General features: G+C 37.8%; 1 protein-coding gene across 1 annotated transcript in view; it reads left to right on the plus strand.

The window, feature by feature from the left end:
• The window catches only part of LOC126412051 (histone PARylation factor 1), a 127681-nt gene that overhangs the window by 47389 nt on the left and 62091 nt on the right, over nt 1–18201 (plus strand). Inside the window, exon 4 of the mRNA XM_050081429.1 lies at nt 725–861. Coding sequence (XP_049937386.1) covers nt 725–861 — 137 coding nt within the window. The remainder of the gene's footprint in view (nt 1–724; nt 862–18201) is intronic.

Raw genomic sequence — 18201 nt, forward strand, 5'->3', positions numbered from 1 at the left:
GTAAAGATGCTTATGCATTATGTTTTGCCTGAAGCCTTCTTCTCAAAAGAAAATATACACACATTCGTTCACACAAGCAAGCACGCCTCATGAATGAATATGTTTATGTTTCCTTTTACGAAGATGGCTTTGGTCAAAAGTTAATGTGAAAGTGTATTTTCATTATGTCTGTCTGCAACTCAGTGTGTCATCCTTGTGTTGAGTAGTAATCTGTCTTTTCTTGCATTGTTGATACTTTTGCTGTGCCTGCCTGAAACTCATCATCTCCTCTGTAAGGTGAGTAGCAACCCAATCTTTTCGTAATGTTGTCGTCATTCCACCCCGGATTTTCCATTGCTTAATAATGATAATATAAACTAATAATGATAATAATAATAATAATAATAATAATAATAATAATGTTACTACTGCGATAATATATTCAGTGGTCGACCAACACTGGCTGAAGGATTTATAGGATGATATTGCAGGATGCATTTTGCATAAAAATGTTAGCAGTAGCAGTTTTGTTGATTCCTGTAATGCAGGTTTCAAATTGTACAAGAAGAGATTGGCTATACAAAATAATTAGACAGCGTTAGCATGATTCTAGATGTCTTAACTTGGTATTGCTTCATTCTGTGTAGAGGTTAAAAAGCTTAATAAAGTAAAGAGCTGCTTTACGACTCAAAATCACCAGCTCCCATTTGCATGTCTCTCATATACCTTTTTTTTTTTCCAACAGAGGCATTATGTCCAGTTGGACTGACTTTGGTAGGACCATTTGATGTTTTGTGTGGCAATTTGGGTCCAGGAAGCAAGTACAAGAAATCAGAATATCTTCGCCATTGGAGATATTACTATGACCCACCAGAATTCCAGGTAAATAACTGTCGGGAACAGTAAGTGTTCATAATCATAGTGAGGAACACAAATCACACATGCTCCAACATGTAATGAATGTTTATCAAGTTTCTATTATTTTTAAGTAATTTGTTAATAAATTTTGACATGAAACATCCACAGCCCTTTTTTGTAAGTATTCTGTGAAAGTGTTCATATTTATGCCACCCCTGTATCTCACAAGGGAATGCTTTCGTCCAGCTTGTCGAACAGTCATAAAATTTTTTTCAATGTGAGATAGACCTAACAAAATCAACTGTAAAGAATTTCCATAATTTCTGAAAGACGCTCTTTTTACGATATAATGGAGTATCTCTCCTGGGACAACTGGGAGATATGGGAAAAACTCGGGAGTTTTTCATCTGGGAAAACTTGGGAATTTTTAGAATTCCGTGAATTTCTCATTGTATTAGTTTTCAGTTAAATTTGTGTAAGTTTGACTTTTAAGAACTGATACCCTAACAAAGAATTTTACCTTAGCCCACTACTGCTGGATAATAATGCAGTAATGAAATGTAAATGAGAGAGTAACACCAAAATAAAACTTCAGTTGCAAGGAAAGTGGGCCATTTACAACAACAAAACACAGTGCACACACAAGTCTCTTGAGATGAAAATGAGGCAAAGGCTTTATGACAAAGACTATGCAGTATTTCGTAACAACAAATGTACATTTGATGAGCATTACATCACAGTTGTTTACATTTCTAACAGATCATGGGAAAATATTGCAAATGGTGGCCTGAGAAGTGTTCATTTCAAAGTAAAATTCCATGCAAGATGAATTACAGTATATTTGAGAATGTGCAATGAATTTCTTAAATCGTGGAGCATTTGACTCTCATTGAAGGATCAGCTATATAAAAATTTTCGGGCCCAGAAGACTAGCCACTTACGCCATTGTTTAAAATTTTACTGACACATTTGTGTTTGATGTGTCATAAATGGTAATACTCACTAAAAAAGACCAAACTTCAAGGTTAGTTTTTATATTTGTTTTTGTTCTTTCATAGATTAAAAATAATATAATGGTGATGGAAAAAAGTGTAATTATCTTTACAAAAAAAGCGAAGTGTTCTGGTGTGCAGAGAAATGTGTTGCAATAAGAGCAATACCGGTTTGCTTCTTTTCTCCTTGTTTTGCCAATGAATTGTCTCGTCTTCTCCTAATGTTTGCTACTGCTTCTTTCTAAGTAATTCTATAAATAGACAACAGAAGCCAGCACCAGTCAAGTGACAGGTAGCAGCACATTCGTACCTTGCTCTCATACGAAATTTGTCCAGTTTTAGAGCGATAGGTGGTTCACATAAAGTGAAAACAAGTGTCAAGTGCAACAACTCTATTCACCACTCTGAAATTTGCTTTCAATTAGGACAAGTATGGTCCATTAAATTTTGGGCTTGCAGCCGCGTAAATAAAATTTCCTCCACTGATATTTCGGCCGCATATCGCCCGGCCATCCTCAGAGTGAGTCACAAGACTGACGACAAGATGCCAAGTGTGGCCTTATATGCTCCACTGCAGCAGTACTGTGCATGCGAGTCGCAGATGCTGGTTGGCGGCAGAGAAAAACGCTTACACATGCACCGCCTGTGGCGAAGGCTTACAGACATTAGATTCGCTTATCAATGTATGATAGGCGGCAGTGACACCATGACGACTTCTCCACAGTTTAATTATCCCAAGAGCTGGATTCCATGCTTCGTCCGAATTAAAACCACTATCTCTATTTATTAAATTATTAGCTAATCTAATCTCTATAGCTTCTTTGAAGACAGATTCCCAAAAGGAAGAAGTGGGTGTTAAAATCTTCATATCACTGTAATTCATGGCCTGCCCTGTACCAATACAATGTTCGGCCACAGCTGACTTGTCTGGCTGTAATAAGCATGTGTATCTTCGATGCATCACACATCTCTCATGAACGGTGTGTGTTGTTTGACCTACGTATGACTTCTCACAATTTCCGCAAGGAATCTGATACACACCCGCTTCATGAAGCTGTAAATCATCCTTTACAGAGCCGGGCAAAGCTGCAATCTTCGTGGGGAGCCGGAGGATCACTTAACACAGTGTTTCTGTAGAATACAGCCTATCTTTGAGGAAAGAGCACCTACATAGGGCAAAAATGCACTAGATCTGAAGGAATTACTGTCTTCTTCCCCATCACATATTTGCATTCTAGATTTGTATTGAATGCTCTACGAATTTGCTGTGGAGAAAATCCATTCGATTAAAAAATGCTCTTGGGTATGTGAACTCTTCTTGCAAATTTATCGTACATGCAGTGCGCTCTATGCACTAAGGTCTTGACACCTATGGTCTGTGAAGGGTGATGGCAGCTACTGGCATGAAGATATAGATTTGTGTGTGTTGGTTTCTGATATAAGGCATGTTCTGAAGTGCCATCAACTTCACGGTGAACAACAACATCCAAAAGGAGGAGGCAGCCGTCTTTCTCTATTTCCATAGTAAATTTGATGCTAGCGTAGATGGAATTCAGATGCTCAAGAAATCGGTGTAACTCATCCATTCCATGCAGCCATACCACAAATGTGTCGTCCATGTACCTCCAGAAGACTGTTGGTTTAAAACTTGTTGAGTCCAGTGCCTTGTCCTCGAAGTCTTCCATGCATAAATTAGCTACCAGAGGGGAGAGAGGGCTTCCCATGGCAACACCATCAATCTGCTCATAAAATTCACCATTGAACTGAAAATAAGATGAACATGTGCTTTTATCATCTTATTTTCAGTTTAATGGTGAATTTTGTGCTTTTATCATTGTATTTTCAGTTAAATGGTGAATTTTGTCAACCTAAACATAGGAGTGATTTGTCCATAAACTTTGACAAGAGTTAGATAATTCCTCTTCTGCATTTGTTCCAGAATGTAGTGATTTTAAGGGCTGTGAGGGACTTGTACTTCCTAAACTCATTTGTACAGTGAACCCAGTCTTAAAGTGGTTCACACCCAAAAGATTGGGTTCTTTGTCCAAATTAACTGACGGCTAGATCTTCGTCGGCTGGACAATTCATGTCATCATTGTCTCCATTATCTCTGTCAAATAAGAATGGAAGAATGATGCTAGTGGTCAATCAGTTGGAAATCCTGTAGAAAAGGTGTCAAGTCTCCAGCAAGAGTCTTGGAAAAGGCAGTTTTTGGACTGAGTAGCTTGTCCTTGAAGTGATCTTTCATTACCTTGTAGCTAGCACATTTTGGTTTGTTTTTGTCTTCCAGTTTCGGAACAAATATTTGAAGAAATGGAAGCATTACTAGAGCTTGCTCAGCAACTTCCATATTCTCCAGAAATTGAATTGCGCATAACTTTAAGGGAAACAGATCCGATTCTGTTGTAGAAATATACAGAGCTCTTCTGGCAGGGACATCCTTAAAAAGGTTGTAAAAGGCATGTAAAATGTGAATTATCATCCATTGTCTCTCCTGTATTGCAGACTTGAAGGTGCATGAACAACATGAAGCCCACAAGTCCCAGTTTTCAATAAAACTGTCTGTCCCTTCGTTTTCTTTCAAAAAATTTTAAGTTCCCTTAAGAACGTTTGAAGCTAGGGCTGCCCATCAATACTTGTAAAAAAGTTTTTTTCATTGCTTCACTGGGTATTTTTTTCTTGACGGACTCGAGTCGTTTAGGTGCTGTCGAACTGCTGGGAAAAGCCAATGCGTAGTAAAGAGTGCATACTAGATTTTTTTTTTACTGCACTAAAATGTTCATCTGTATTCTTTTGCACACCCTGTTGAAGTATTCATCAAAAGAAACAACCCATGATACATTTATGAGGTCAGCTTTAACTTGACTCAAAAAAGGGAGCTAGTCCGTATTGCATGGTATAACCAATTTTGTCCTTTTGTAAACACATGCTCTTGGCCACTTCACTATTGGGGAACATAATGGGGAAAAGTAATATTTCGCTTGCTGAACTAGGCGGTGACTTGTGTGAAACGATGCACTACAAATACCACAATATTTCTGCCTTTGTCACTTCATCCTTTATTGTCATCTGATCAAATCCTCTCAGTTTATCCCTGGGTTTTGATGTTGCAGTGAGGTTCTTCTGCAGAGGCAAACAATTCGAGCAGTCAGCGTCACTGTTGTTGGTCCAGCTGAATCTGTAGATGTGGTAGTGGAAGTAGAACCTGCCTGCTGGGTTGAAGTCTTCACTGCCAGTCGTGTGTTGACATACAAACTTGCTGTGCTTCTGATGGCAGCTGCTTTTGCAATGTGCTTCTTGGATTTTGTCATGTGACCTGTAAGAGCCGATCTTCCTGTAGTACTGATGTTATAGGGGTCCCTGGACATATTCACATTTAGCACTATAAAGGTGCATGGGTACTTTCATCGACCAGTCCTTGAATGCTGGATCTGAAAGCCAACTGCCTTGAAAACAATTTGACAGGGCGCTGTCTCAGTGATTGTTGGTGGGCAACCTTTATTGGAGAGAGAGGGCCGATAGATGTAAATAAGGTTGAGCCTTGTTGTTACGCATGACAAAATATGACACAAATGAGTGGTACCCACATTGTCAGTTAATAAAACTTTGCTCCACATATGAGCAGAACTGAACTCATCAGGTGAGCCAAGCACACTGATTGACTACTGACGAATTGGGTGATTTGAAAAGCAAGCAAGACAGGTTTGACAACCCCGTCTCTGCCAAGCAACATTCATCATAAGTTACGAAATTACTAATAGCTTTCTTTGACCTTTTAAGAAACTATCAGTGACAAGAATATCAACCAGTCTCACTCCAGTAATCTGTTGTGTGTTTTTAGCTAATTTTGTGTGTACAGTAGGGTGCATCAGTTGTAAAGATGAAAGATGCTACGGCCGCTGCGCTCTCTGACCAAAGTTCTGAATGCAGGTTGGCATATCCCTTTGCTTTCATTTCGCTCTAGCTCAAAATCTTGGTTGCTGCTCTTCACACACTCCTCCCTTCTTCTCTCCAAGATTCTCCTCATTTTTGTTCTCACTCCTGTTCACTTTTACCCCTCCTCCCCCCTCCGTTGCCCCTTCCCCCTCCCCTCTCTGTATCTCTCGGCTCTACCCTCCCAGCCATGGTTTCTAAGTTATGAAGTCTGCGGTTACGAACAAATTTACTTCCCAATTATTTTACAACATAGGTGCTATACTGTGTACTGTATGTAAAATTTCCAACTTGCTTTAGGACTTGTTAGACTTTTTGTTGTACATATACCAATTTTAATTTAAAGCCTAGATTCTATACCAGCGTACATGTTGATTTATTTGTAGAGGAATGATTTACCTGCTTAAGTTTAAAATAAGGTGTTACTTCATCCTTATGTTGATCATGTCACTTTTTAAGTATCTATTCACACCTAAAAATATAATAAATGCTCTTCAGGTGTCATTGTGTTCACATTATGTTTGCTAGCTGTTCTTTGATGTCCCCCTCTCCATATTTTTCTACCTAATCAAGTCCACAGTAAAGGAAACACTGTGGATAATATTTCAAATTTTACGTGCCTTGTAAAACCTATTTAAGGATTTCCGTGCCAGAATGGCTCTGTGTATTTGGACCATGAAATCAGAACGGCTGCCCTTGATCCGATGGCTGGAGACTTTAGGTGTTGCGGAGTGCTCTCTAGTAACTGCTTCCGTATCTGGGAATATTTGTTGCAAAGATAGGATACAAAAACAAACCGAAATGTGCTATATACACGGTAGCCAAAGATCATCTCAAGAACATACTACATGTCCGAAAATCACGTATACTGCCGCAACGCTTTTTGCTAACTTTAAATATATCAAGTTATATTTATTTGTATTGGGTGTATAAGTGGTTATTGTTTTATTTGTATTTAAATCATACTAACAGCAGCTGTATGATTCTGAGCAGGCATATAATGATGTTAGTTGGTGAAAGTGATGGCTCTTCCTTCATGTGACCGATTGCTGGCTCACTTGCCTCGCCTCACCTCACCTCATCTCCTCAGCTCACAGTGGTCTCTCTTCCCCCTTCATCCAGTCACTGGATCGTGTTGCTGTGAGCAGCTGATGCTGTGGTGACTGCTCTTATTCAGTCCCATCCTTCATTGCCACTTCAGTCTGTCACTCAGAATGCTGAATGCTCGCAAAGATCCCCAGACCTTGCAGTGATTGCTCACAGTCTTATGTTAGTGGTTGTTCAAGTATTGTACATTATAGCTGGAATTTTGTGTAAAAACAATGTAAAAGTTGTTGCATCACTCTTCAAGAAAATATGACACCAACTACAGTTAAGTATAAACTTTACTTCATAAAGTTTCTCCTAAATTACTGCAACCATGGTCACAAAATAAATATTAAATAAATTGAGTTATTGAAAAACAGATTATTGAAAGGTTACAGGTTTTATACTTACAGGCACTTAAGAAAATGAAATCCAGCAAAAACAATGTGTTTTGGAAAGATCTTTGATGCGCATCACTATTTGGACTGAAACTTTCTGGCAGATTAAAACTGTGTGCCGGACCGAGACTCGAACTCGGGACCTTTGCCTTTCGCGGGCAAGTGCTCTTGCCCACGAAAGGCAAAGGTCCCGAGTTCGAGTCTCGGTCCGGCGCACAGTTTTAATCTGCCAGGAAGTTTCATATCAGCGCACACTCTACTGCAGAGTGAAAATCTCATTCTGGAACTATTTGGACTGCTTGTTTGTGTAATACAAAAGTAGAAATACGAATTACACCAGATACTGAAGTTTGGTTTCCAAAGCACTCGTAGGTTCCTGCCTAACCATACCTTCAGAGAAAAACAGCAAAAAATTGTTGATGTCCAATATTATATGTGAAAGTTCAGCTTTTCAAGTAGCAATACTGTATTTATATTAATTTAAACCATTAAATTTTCCTCTTCGTGTGGTCGCCCTACGTAACAGTGATTTTGCTATTGGCTGACTATGTAACTTGTTTAATGCTCTGGATATCTGCTGTCATTGGCTGACGATATCTCTTGATGTTAGCTATGACTGGCTGACAAAAGTGCATCACGCAATGCAATTTCTATGTCAGAGCTCCAGAAGCTACTGTGCTGTAATTGGTGGCATTTGTATATGTACTTTTTCAGTATGAAAATAAGCAGTGGACATACTGTTGCATTTCAAAGATCTTTCCAAAACACGTTGTTTATTGCTGGATTTCGTTTCCTAAAGTGCTGGGAAGTCCTATGCCAGTATAGGACCTTTACCTGTCAAAGGACTGATAGGTTTTGCAGCTCCAAGGGAAAGTATACTGCCACTTAACATGGAAAAATATTTATTTTACCCCGTTTATAGTGTAATTTCACCCAGGAAAAAGTGTGTTTTTTACTGGGAAATCTGGAAAAAAATCTTTGATTTTTTGTTGTTGTCTGTGTATATACCCTGTGTAAGCAGAACAACCTGTACCTCAGTTTGCTAAAACTATCCTCTCATATTGGTAAAGTTGTACCCTGCTATCACTTATAACATCTACGTACACCCATTCAATGAATCAGCGTGTTACAATACACAAAGACACATACATATGCTATTTAACAATGAATCAATTAAGTCTATATAACACTTCTTATAAAATTTTACATGTAGTAATTTTACTCACACTGAAGTAGTTTCTGTTTATGCTTTGTTGTGTAAAAAAAAAAAAAAAAAAAAAGGGAGGGGGGGGGGGGGGGGGGGAATAAAATTACAAACCCTCTATCAAGTGATGTAAACAAAAATTTTCTGTGCTCCAGACAAACCCTACAACAGATAAGTTACTGCTGTCAGTCACTTTGGAGTTTGTACTAGTTTATCTGAAACAAAATTGGAATGGTCCAAAGAAAATGCTGTGTTGCTCTTCTCTTTATTTCTTTTGATCTCCATTCAGTTTTCACCTTCAAATTCTCTAAATAAAAAAGCTCGTCCAATGGTTCTTTGTAAATTTAGCAATACATATCTTAAACATGAATGGGAAAATGTGGGGAAAGGAGTTTTTACATAAATTTTTAAAAAAGGTCAACGAGGTAGCCAATTCGACATGGTAGAGTTATCATGTGCCGTCTTGGCTATAGTCCGTTGATGACACAGAGCTCATCCAGATGATGCATGAGCTGTTACATCCCGTATAACACAAAGACTGGATAACTACCCTGTAGGGGCCATGAGACTCAGCAACGAACGAAAGTCAGGTGGGTGTTGCGGTAGCTGGGTGGCACCTGAACACCTCACAAATTATACCCTTAAGGTGTGACGCAGCCCATAAAAGTTTATGGAAAAAGACATGAACAGTAACGTATCTAGAATTTTGAATTGGAGTTATAATGTACATGCACTCTCTCATTAAGAGAAACCTGAAAGTGGTCTTAAATATGTAAACAAACATGTGGATTACACTGATTTTTTAACTTAATTGAATTTATGACTTTTGTACACTAGTGTGCTAAAGATGAGCATTAAAGTTCAGTTTATCACACGCAGTAGCAAAAATTTTGGAGCACAAACAAACAAGAGCATGTCTTCCACATGGGGCATCTTACAATGCAGTTGTGATTTTCTGTGACCGGTCAAAAGCATTTGATGGAGCAGTTCACAGTATTCTTCTAGAGAAACTCAAATATTATGGCTGTCAATAAAATTCTTCTTGGCTACTGACCGCATTGTCAGTATATAAAAGTGCCCGACATTTTCGCTACTGTTGCAAGCCTTCGCTTACGTAAAATATTATGGTGTAGATCTTGCTGGTAACTAGTTTCTTGTTTATATATATTAAAAAAAGAAAAAGAAAAAGCTGCGGAGTGTCACATTAAGAAATCCAGGTAGCGTACACAATGAAATGTCATCTTCAGAACAGGGAATAATTTTCACATGTGTACCACAGGACACGATATTGGGTCTGTTCTTATTCTTGTAATATATACATTGAGGTGACAAAAGTCATGGGATACCTCCTAATATTTTATTGATGTGGCAATGATTCAAAACAAGTTGTTTGAAGTTCTGTAGTAATATTGAGCTACGCTACCTCTGTAGCCATCCATAATTACAAAGTGTTGTCGGTGCAGGGTTTTGTGCACAAACTGATCTCTTGATTATGTCCCATAAGTGTTCGCTGGGATTCATATCGAGCCATCTGGGTGGCCAAATCTTTCGCTAGAGTTCTCCAAATTGTTCTTCAAACCAAAAGCGAGCAATTATGGCCTGGTGATGTGGCACATGTTATCCATAAAAATTCCATTGTTGTTTGGGAACATGCAGTCCATAAAGGGCTGCAAATGTTTCAAAAAGCTCATGGCACTGAACTGCATTAACTGGATTTTATTAGTACTACCAGTTTCGGCCACAAGTCATCATCTAGTACCTAACAACACAACATGCCAATTTGTAGAACTGCATTAAGGCAACACAAATTGGTGCCTAGCAATCACATAATAATGTACTTACGAAAATCACTTAACTCATTTCATTTGTCATGAATATTGAAACGCAAAGCAATGAATATTTTAATCCACATGGCACACACAATAAAAATCCTCACCGTAGCATTTACAAGTGTACCAATCATCCTAATCATATGAGATGATGACATCAACAAATACAAAGTGACTTAGCATCACAGTCCAATGATCTCCTTATGCTGAAGATATACCTATGAAGAAATATTGACATGTACGTTATTCAATTACAAAATGTGACAAATAACGTAAAGAAAGCTAAATCTGATCATCACTATTGTCATGTAGCATAGTAGTTTTTTTTTACTACCATCATGCCATCCTAACACACAGAAAAAGACAGAATGAAAAGCATACATCAAGGTCTCAATTGACCTAATCACCATCTAAAGACTGAGAATGTAACATTGTATAAATTACAGTACCACAATATTGTGCAAATTATAGCACAGACTGAAACAAAAGTGAGACCTAACATAAAAATGATCCATTAACAATCAAACAATGGAAAATCCCGAAGGGAGTGTGACAATATTATGAGAAGGAAAGTTGCCACTCACTATATAGCGGAGATGTTGAGTCGCAGATAGGCACAACAAAAAGATTTTCACACTTAAAGCTTTCAGCCAAAGGCCTTTGTCAACAATAGGCACACATAAGTGTGCACACAGACACCCATAAGTGCACACACACACACACACACACACACACACACACACACACACACACACACACACATGCGACTGCAGTCCCAGCAACAGAAACCAGTTGCCTTAGACTACAGTCATGTGTGTGAGTTGCGTTTGCGTGTGCGCATATGTGAGTGTATTGTTGACAAAGGCCATTGGCCAAAAGCTTTAAGTATGAAAATCTTTTTGTTGTGCCTATCAGCAACTCAACATCTCCGCTATAGGGTGAGTGGCAACTTTCCTTCTCATAATACCATTAACAATCATGTTTTTAAAGTTAGTGACAGGATAAGGTGAGATCTTACAATTGTGTGGCTCATCCAAGTTACTACATAGCCTGTCTCTAAGCCTTTCCAGCTCTATATAGCTTGCTGATGTTCTAGGTGACATTTACAAGATTCATTATTCTGTTAACACACAGTAAAAGTACAAAGAGTGAAGAAGTGGGGTACTAGAATTGCTGAACCCATGGTAATTATATCAACAAACCATGCTTATCTCCCAGGTATGTTGGAACAGTAAAAATCTATCTTGGTGACTAACCATTTGAGTCAGGTCGATAAGTTCTGTATTGAACAGTCTGCACACAGATACAGAAACTTCAAGAATAAAACTCTACCTATATTAAAACTTTACTTGTGTCAGTCCAGTTTTATGCATACTCTGGATGGTAGTACCAGTGGACTATTTCAACTCACTGTAAGAATAAAAATCTGTCAGGTGGATTATCTCACCAGTAATATAGTATTAAAGTAGGATGCAGTAAAAAAATCTTAATATACATGTAATATCATAACATTAGATAAAGACAAGGTGGGAGGAAATCCTACAGAATTGAAAGTGCAAAAATGTTGCCACAAATTCAAGTTTCACACAGCTATCAATTTATTAATGACTATAAGGGTCATCCTAGAGGGAAATTGACCTCACAGTTGTTCACCATTTGTTGTCGTACTGAGAATATTGTCTTGTCCCTTACAGGAAATTCATTCCAGTGTATTCACTGGTCCTATGTGTCAGTGAAAATATAAATCCCCTCATTGAGTTGTATGTCTTGTATCCTATTTCAGACAGAGAAATTATGGGGGAAAATACTTTTCTTGTTACATTAGCTAATAACTAGAACATTCATGTAAAAACACCTTCTTAATAGATACCTAAACATTTGTGTTCATGCTCTGGACATAAGTGAGAGTAGAATACTTGATGCTCTATAACAGTAGAGCTGCCAGGTTAACATATCTGGCAATTGGTACAGTAGTTTAAGAACCTCAGCCTCCATGAGCATCACTATACTTACAAAAATCTCCAAATGATAAAAAGAATAAAACTCAGTAAGCTAGCAGCATTCCTTTATATTTTTTATTACTACACATGCACTGTGATGCATTGGACATAGCTAAGGTGGGAGAGAATCCAACAGAATTGAAAGTGGAAAAACCTTATCACAAAATCCAGAACCATACCCGCCCATTACGTAATTATTGTCTGTAAGGGTCTTATCAGAAGGAAAATGACATCAAAGAAACTCTTCTTCTTCAAATCAATTTACTCGTTGAGTATTTTTTTCTGGGTTTGTTATCGCATTGGGGAGGGGGGGGGGGGGGACGAAAATTGTCTCATACAACAAATTCATTCCAATGCTGTTATTGGCCTTATGTAACAAAATCATCTGATCATTTATATTACGTAATACACGTTTGTGTGTTTTTAAATACGCTTCTAGAACTGAAGTGTTACTTGGGTAAGAATGTTCTGTAAACCTGATTTTAAGTTTTCTCCCCATCTGACCAATATAAAATGTGTCACATTGCTCACAGTTAATCTTGTGTACTCCAGATTGGTCATATACAGATTCTTTATCAATATTGTGCTGCATTTTTATACCAGTCTTATCTGTAAGCCTTCATAAGCATAGGATACTTGTTTGTTGTGACTTGGATCACATCCTTCATGATGGTTATAGTACATGGGCATGTACCTAATATGAAGAAACATCCTCCACTGCCAGACATTGTCTTCAACAATGTTCCATGCGTCTCATGAGCTTTCAGAATGTGTGAATGGATTGGGACACTTTTGCTGTTTATATGGCTCAAGGTGCTGGCAATGCATAAACACAGATTCATATTGCTTGCATCGCTTCTTTCCTCTATCTGGCACAGTGTTCCTTCTTCAGCATTTTACAATGCTGATCACATTGCTGTCCATTCCTGGAACCCACTTGGACTGTAGCCATCCAGAAAGACCAGGTGCCAAGACCAGGTGGACAAAGGTGCAGAAGGCAAACTTCATTTGGCGTGGTGCTGGGATGTCCATCCGAGGTGTTAGGACATGTGGAGACTATGCTTAGTGGACACACTGTTGCACTCACATTGTTTAATTTCTTCATCACTGAAGACTTGCCTCGACACCAGTACTTCTTACACATCTTTACTTGGGTGGTAAACATGTTTGGCATTTTCTTCATTCTTGCTGCACACGAGCACTATTCGATTGATATTTTTGTGGCATTCTACATCACATCATGTTTGTTTCTATGTTATCACACACTGGAAAATAACCAAGCTCTAATGCAGCGCGATTCAAACTGTACACGAATTTCGTTTCCCCTCTTCAGCTTTTATTTTTTTACATTGTAAGACATCAAAATTATGAGCAGTGTCAGATAACTGAAAACCAATTGTATTTTAGCAATACTTGGGAGATAACTATGGTTTGTTGATCTAATTACCACAAGGTCAGCAATTTCAGTACCCTACTTCATCACTCTTTGTACTTGTACTGTACGTTTACAGAATAATGAATCTTGTATATGTCATCCACATCATCAGCAAGTTATACATTCATTGCTTTTTGTTTCAATATTCATGACAAGTGAAATGTTTCAAGTGATTTTCGTAAGTATATTATTATGTAATTTCTAGGCTCCAATTTGTGTTGTCGTAATGTTTTTCTACAAATTAGAATGCTGTGGTGTTAGGTACCAGATTTTGGCTTATGGACGAAACCGTTAGTACTAATAAAATCCAGTCTGGCAATGGAGGATATATCTTTTCATATCAGGTACATGCTCATGTACTATAGCCATCATGAAGGATGTGATCCAAGTCATGAGTTTTTTGAAACATGTATCCACTGCTGAGAATCGCCTGTAATGGAAAAAAAACCTTATTGCTGCAAATGGTCTCCAATTAGCTGAAATAACAATTTCCAGCCTATGACTAGTTCCATTGCACCAGAGGATCCACTGACAACTTTACACAAATGCCGCTGCTCGCTGTCGTAAAGTGAAAGCCATCGGCCACAGCATTGTCTGTGATGAGAGGTAATGCCTAAAATTTAGTATTCTTGGCGGACTCTAGACACTATGGATATTAGAATATTGAATTCCCTAATGATTTACAAAATAGAATGTTCCATGTGTCTAGCTCCAACTATCATTCAACATTCAGAGTCTGTTAATTCCCATCATGAAGTCATAATCATGTCAGACACCTTTTCAAATGAATCACCTGAGTACGAATAACAGCTCTGCTAACGTATTGCCCTTTTATACCTTGTGTACACAATACTAGCACCATCAATATATGAGAATATCACTGACCCATGTCTTTTACTACCTAAGTTTAAATGATCTGGTTTCATTTAAACAAGAAACAGAAATAACCCTTTTTGACACCACAAGTATTTTAATCGAGCCTAATGGAGAATCACTCAACACTTTCTAATGTCCGTAAAATTTTATTGAAAATTATTAATGGGCTAGTTTGTAAAATAACTTTTTTTTCTATCAGTCACAACTTTGTTTCCATTTATCTTGTGCACAGCGCATTTCAGAAAATGATTCCTATTTTCAAGTATGTTTTTTGTGTTTCATGTCAAAATTTTGGCAGAACACCTGAAAAATCATTTCCCAAAAAACGAAAAAGAGATATATAAAGAAGAACATGACTAGTAGCAGAAAACTTATTTTGTAAACAAACCCACTGTTTTAACATTCACAGTCTTTCACAAAACATTTCTAACAAATAAAATAAAAATCAAACTGAAAATTAATAACTGTGTCCCTGCTAGTGTAATCTAACAGAACTTCGATAAAACTCAATACATGCAATTGTGTACTGCCTGAGGCAAGTCTGCTCCTTTAGAAATACTGTGAGGGTAAATCAAATGAACAAATAACTGTTGTGTTGTCCAGGCAAGAGCTTCGAGGTCTAGGGAGCAGTAGTGGGTCAACAATAAGCTTCATCATTTGGATTGCAAAACTGTCCTGTACAGGAAATGCTGATCTGAACGACTTTTTGACAGTGTTGTCAGCTCAAGAAAGAATTTTTCGTGACTACCGTCATTTATCACCACGAAATAATTATTAAGTCCATGTTTTGTTTATGATTCAATGAAGGTTATCACTAAAGTTAAGTACTGGTTTAGTTCCTTTGTTGGGACAAGGGGATCAATTGCAGCTTCTACTTTGCCTACTCTTCCCTAGATCACATGAGCTTCTCCATAGAGCATCTGGTCTTTGTTTTAGATTAATGTACTAGCATCCCTTAGTTATTATTTCTCTCAGATTTATTGACTGTTTGCTTTCTGCTTGTAATCAGTTTTATTTTGAAGAGTAGGAGGTTGTTTGTAAGTCCAATGTGCAATGTTTCAGATTAGTGAACGGTGTTAGCTCTTCCATTAGCCAAGGTGCAGGTTTTTGTTTCAGGTTTCTGATCTTTTTGGGGAGCATATTTATTTTGGTAATAAATCCATGGAGTTCCTTGGTTGGGACAATTGGTTCAATTGCAGCTTCTACTTTGCCTACTCTTCCCTAGATCACATGAGCTTCTCCATAGAGCAACTCCAGGAATGGAGTGGAAGTTGCATCCCAAAAAATTCTCTCGTGCCTCCGGTGCAAGTTCAGATACATTGATACACTTCAAGTCTTTGTATGCTGTCAATTATAGTTTATTCTTTGGATGTTTTAGAGAGTAAGTCATGAATATGGTGATGTGACCTGATATTCCAGGTAATAACTTCTTTTCTGGTGGATTTAATGGTAAATATATGTGTGGGGGTGTGGCTGTAGCTGCATTATGGGTAGGTGCAAACTGAAATACTGTTATATCAGAAGAAGAAACAATACACTTGAATTTCACAGTGAAGGTGTATAATATTGATGTTAGTGTTACTAGCATTATTCGCATGCTCCTAAGCTGAATCGAATTTTGAGAGGTCTATTTTGAAACAAGCTGTCCTGCCTACTTTTGAAGGTCTTTAAGGGATGTAGATTAGGCAAATTTTGTTAAGCAATTTGATATTTATGAGCATATATTTGACTAGTTTGTCTTCATTACTCTTCAATGTGAGTAGCATGTTCAGTAATACATCAAAGTGTTTGCATGCCACTATTCCACCACCTCATCTGCCACTTCTGTGGTGTCTTAGGACAATGGAGAGCCTGCCTGGCTTGAGCCAGGTGTCCATGTTCATTAGAAGGAAGATATGGATGTAGATATTCTGAAATATATGGTGCAGTTCGTCGAAATGAGTTGAAAGTGATGGCCAACTTTGTTCTACAGTAACAATACAAATACACTGGTAGAACTAGTGGCTCCATGAGTTGACAAGTTCATAACTCCTAAAGCACTGGCCTTAGCCTTCATTTGCACTGCTTTTTGCCAGCCTTTATCTGCACCATTATCCTTCCGTCTCTTGTTCACGTGCTATGTAGCCCGATTTGGATGTCATATTACTAAAAATTTTTATTTTTCAGCAGTGAAATCTTCGCTTATTGTCAGACTGGTCTTTGTTACATGCTTAACCACTATGACTGTTGAAGACCTTTCCGTATATGATACAAACTTCATGATTGTGGGTCTAGGTTATGCAGATCACAACTTTCTACATCCTATTCTATAACTTATGATTATAGAATGTGCTGCAGGTATATTTGTTCTCACTTTAAGCTTTTACAATTTAAAATGTCTATGTCAATAGTAAATATTTTAATTTTACCAGTGCTGCACAACAATATGTCATATACATTGCCTTCAGATTGAAGAATTACGAATGAAAAGGAAAATCCAGTACTGTCAGCAGATTATTTCCATGGCTTCTGGCTCATCGTCAAACCTGAGAAGACATTTAAAATCGTAGCATCCTACAGTACCTCCCAAATGATGTGGATGAGGAAGCCTATCAAGATAGTCATCAATAGATGCAGAAATTCGAGAAATCGTTTCTTTTGAACCATCCTCACTGATGTTTGTTTCCAACTGGGAGAAGGTATCCTCTCAGAAGGCAAATTCAGTATCAAGATGTATTCAGCCCATCAGTGTCTTCAGGTTTTATTTCCCTTGACTATGCCCTCACCCACAACTGCTTTTCATTTACAACAACCAATAAGCAAATTTTTTGATATTATATCGCCGCTCACATTAAATACAAGTATGGCATTAGATGTACAGCTTTTAAAAGTGATTTGCAGAGAAAATTGTAATTTACGTTTCGAAAAAGTTGTCAAATTCTCTAATGCCCACTTTGCATCATGAGTTATTTGGTAAAATTAAATATGATTTGGCCGCTGCAAAGGCAGTCTGCCTTACATCTGAAGTGTGGACGAATGTAAAAAACATTAGTTTCTATGCACTCACTGCATGTTTCATACATGAGAAGCATGAAACGTAAGTGCTTTTAGAGTGCTCACAGTTCAAAAAACCAACACATTGCAGAAAACATCTAAAACTGGGTATAGTGTGTTGTTCTAAATAAAATACAATTTTAAAATCACTTCCATAACGACAGACAATGCGCCAAATATGAAATTAACTGCCATGCTTCTGAAACTTCCACATATCCCAGGCATTACACCTTCTTTAAACCTCACTATGCAATACAAAGTTCAGAAGTCCGTACAGAAACCATTGACAAATTTAAGAGTTATTACCTTTTTAAGGAGAAACACTTTGCTTTAAGCAAACTTGCTGAAATGCGAGAAAATTTAAAAAAAAAAGACTGACTGAAACTGAACAAGATGTCCCAACCAGATGAACTCTACTCATGAAATGTTACAAAGATTTACTTTAAATGAAGAGCCAGTAACTTCTTGCCTCGCTATTTTAGGTGGACAATTGATAATCTTAAACGTAAAATGTACAGACTGGGAGATAATGCCACAGGTTTTACAGGTGTTGAAAGTTTTCGATGAGGTAACCAAAA

This window comes from Schistocerca serialis, chromosome 7 (assembly GCF_023864345.2).
Source record: "Schistocerca serialis cubense isolate TAMUIC-IGC-003099 chromosome 7, iqSchSeri2.2, whole genome shotgun sequence".
NCBI classification, from domain to species: Eukaryota; Metazoa; Arthropoda; class Insecta; order Orthoptera; family Acrididae; genus Schistocerca; species Schistocerca serialis.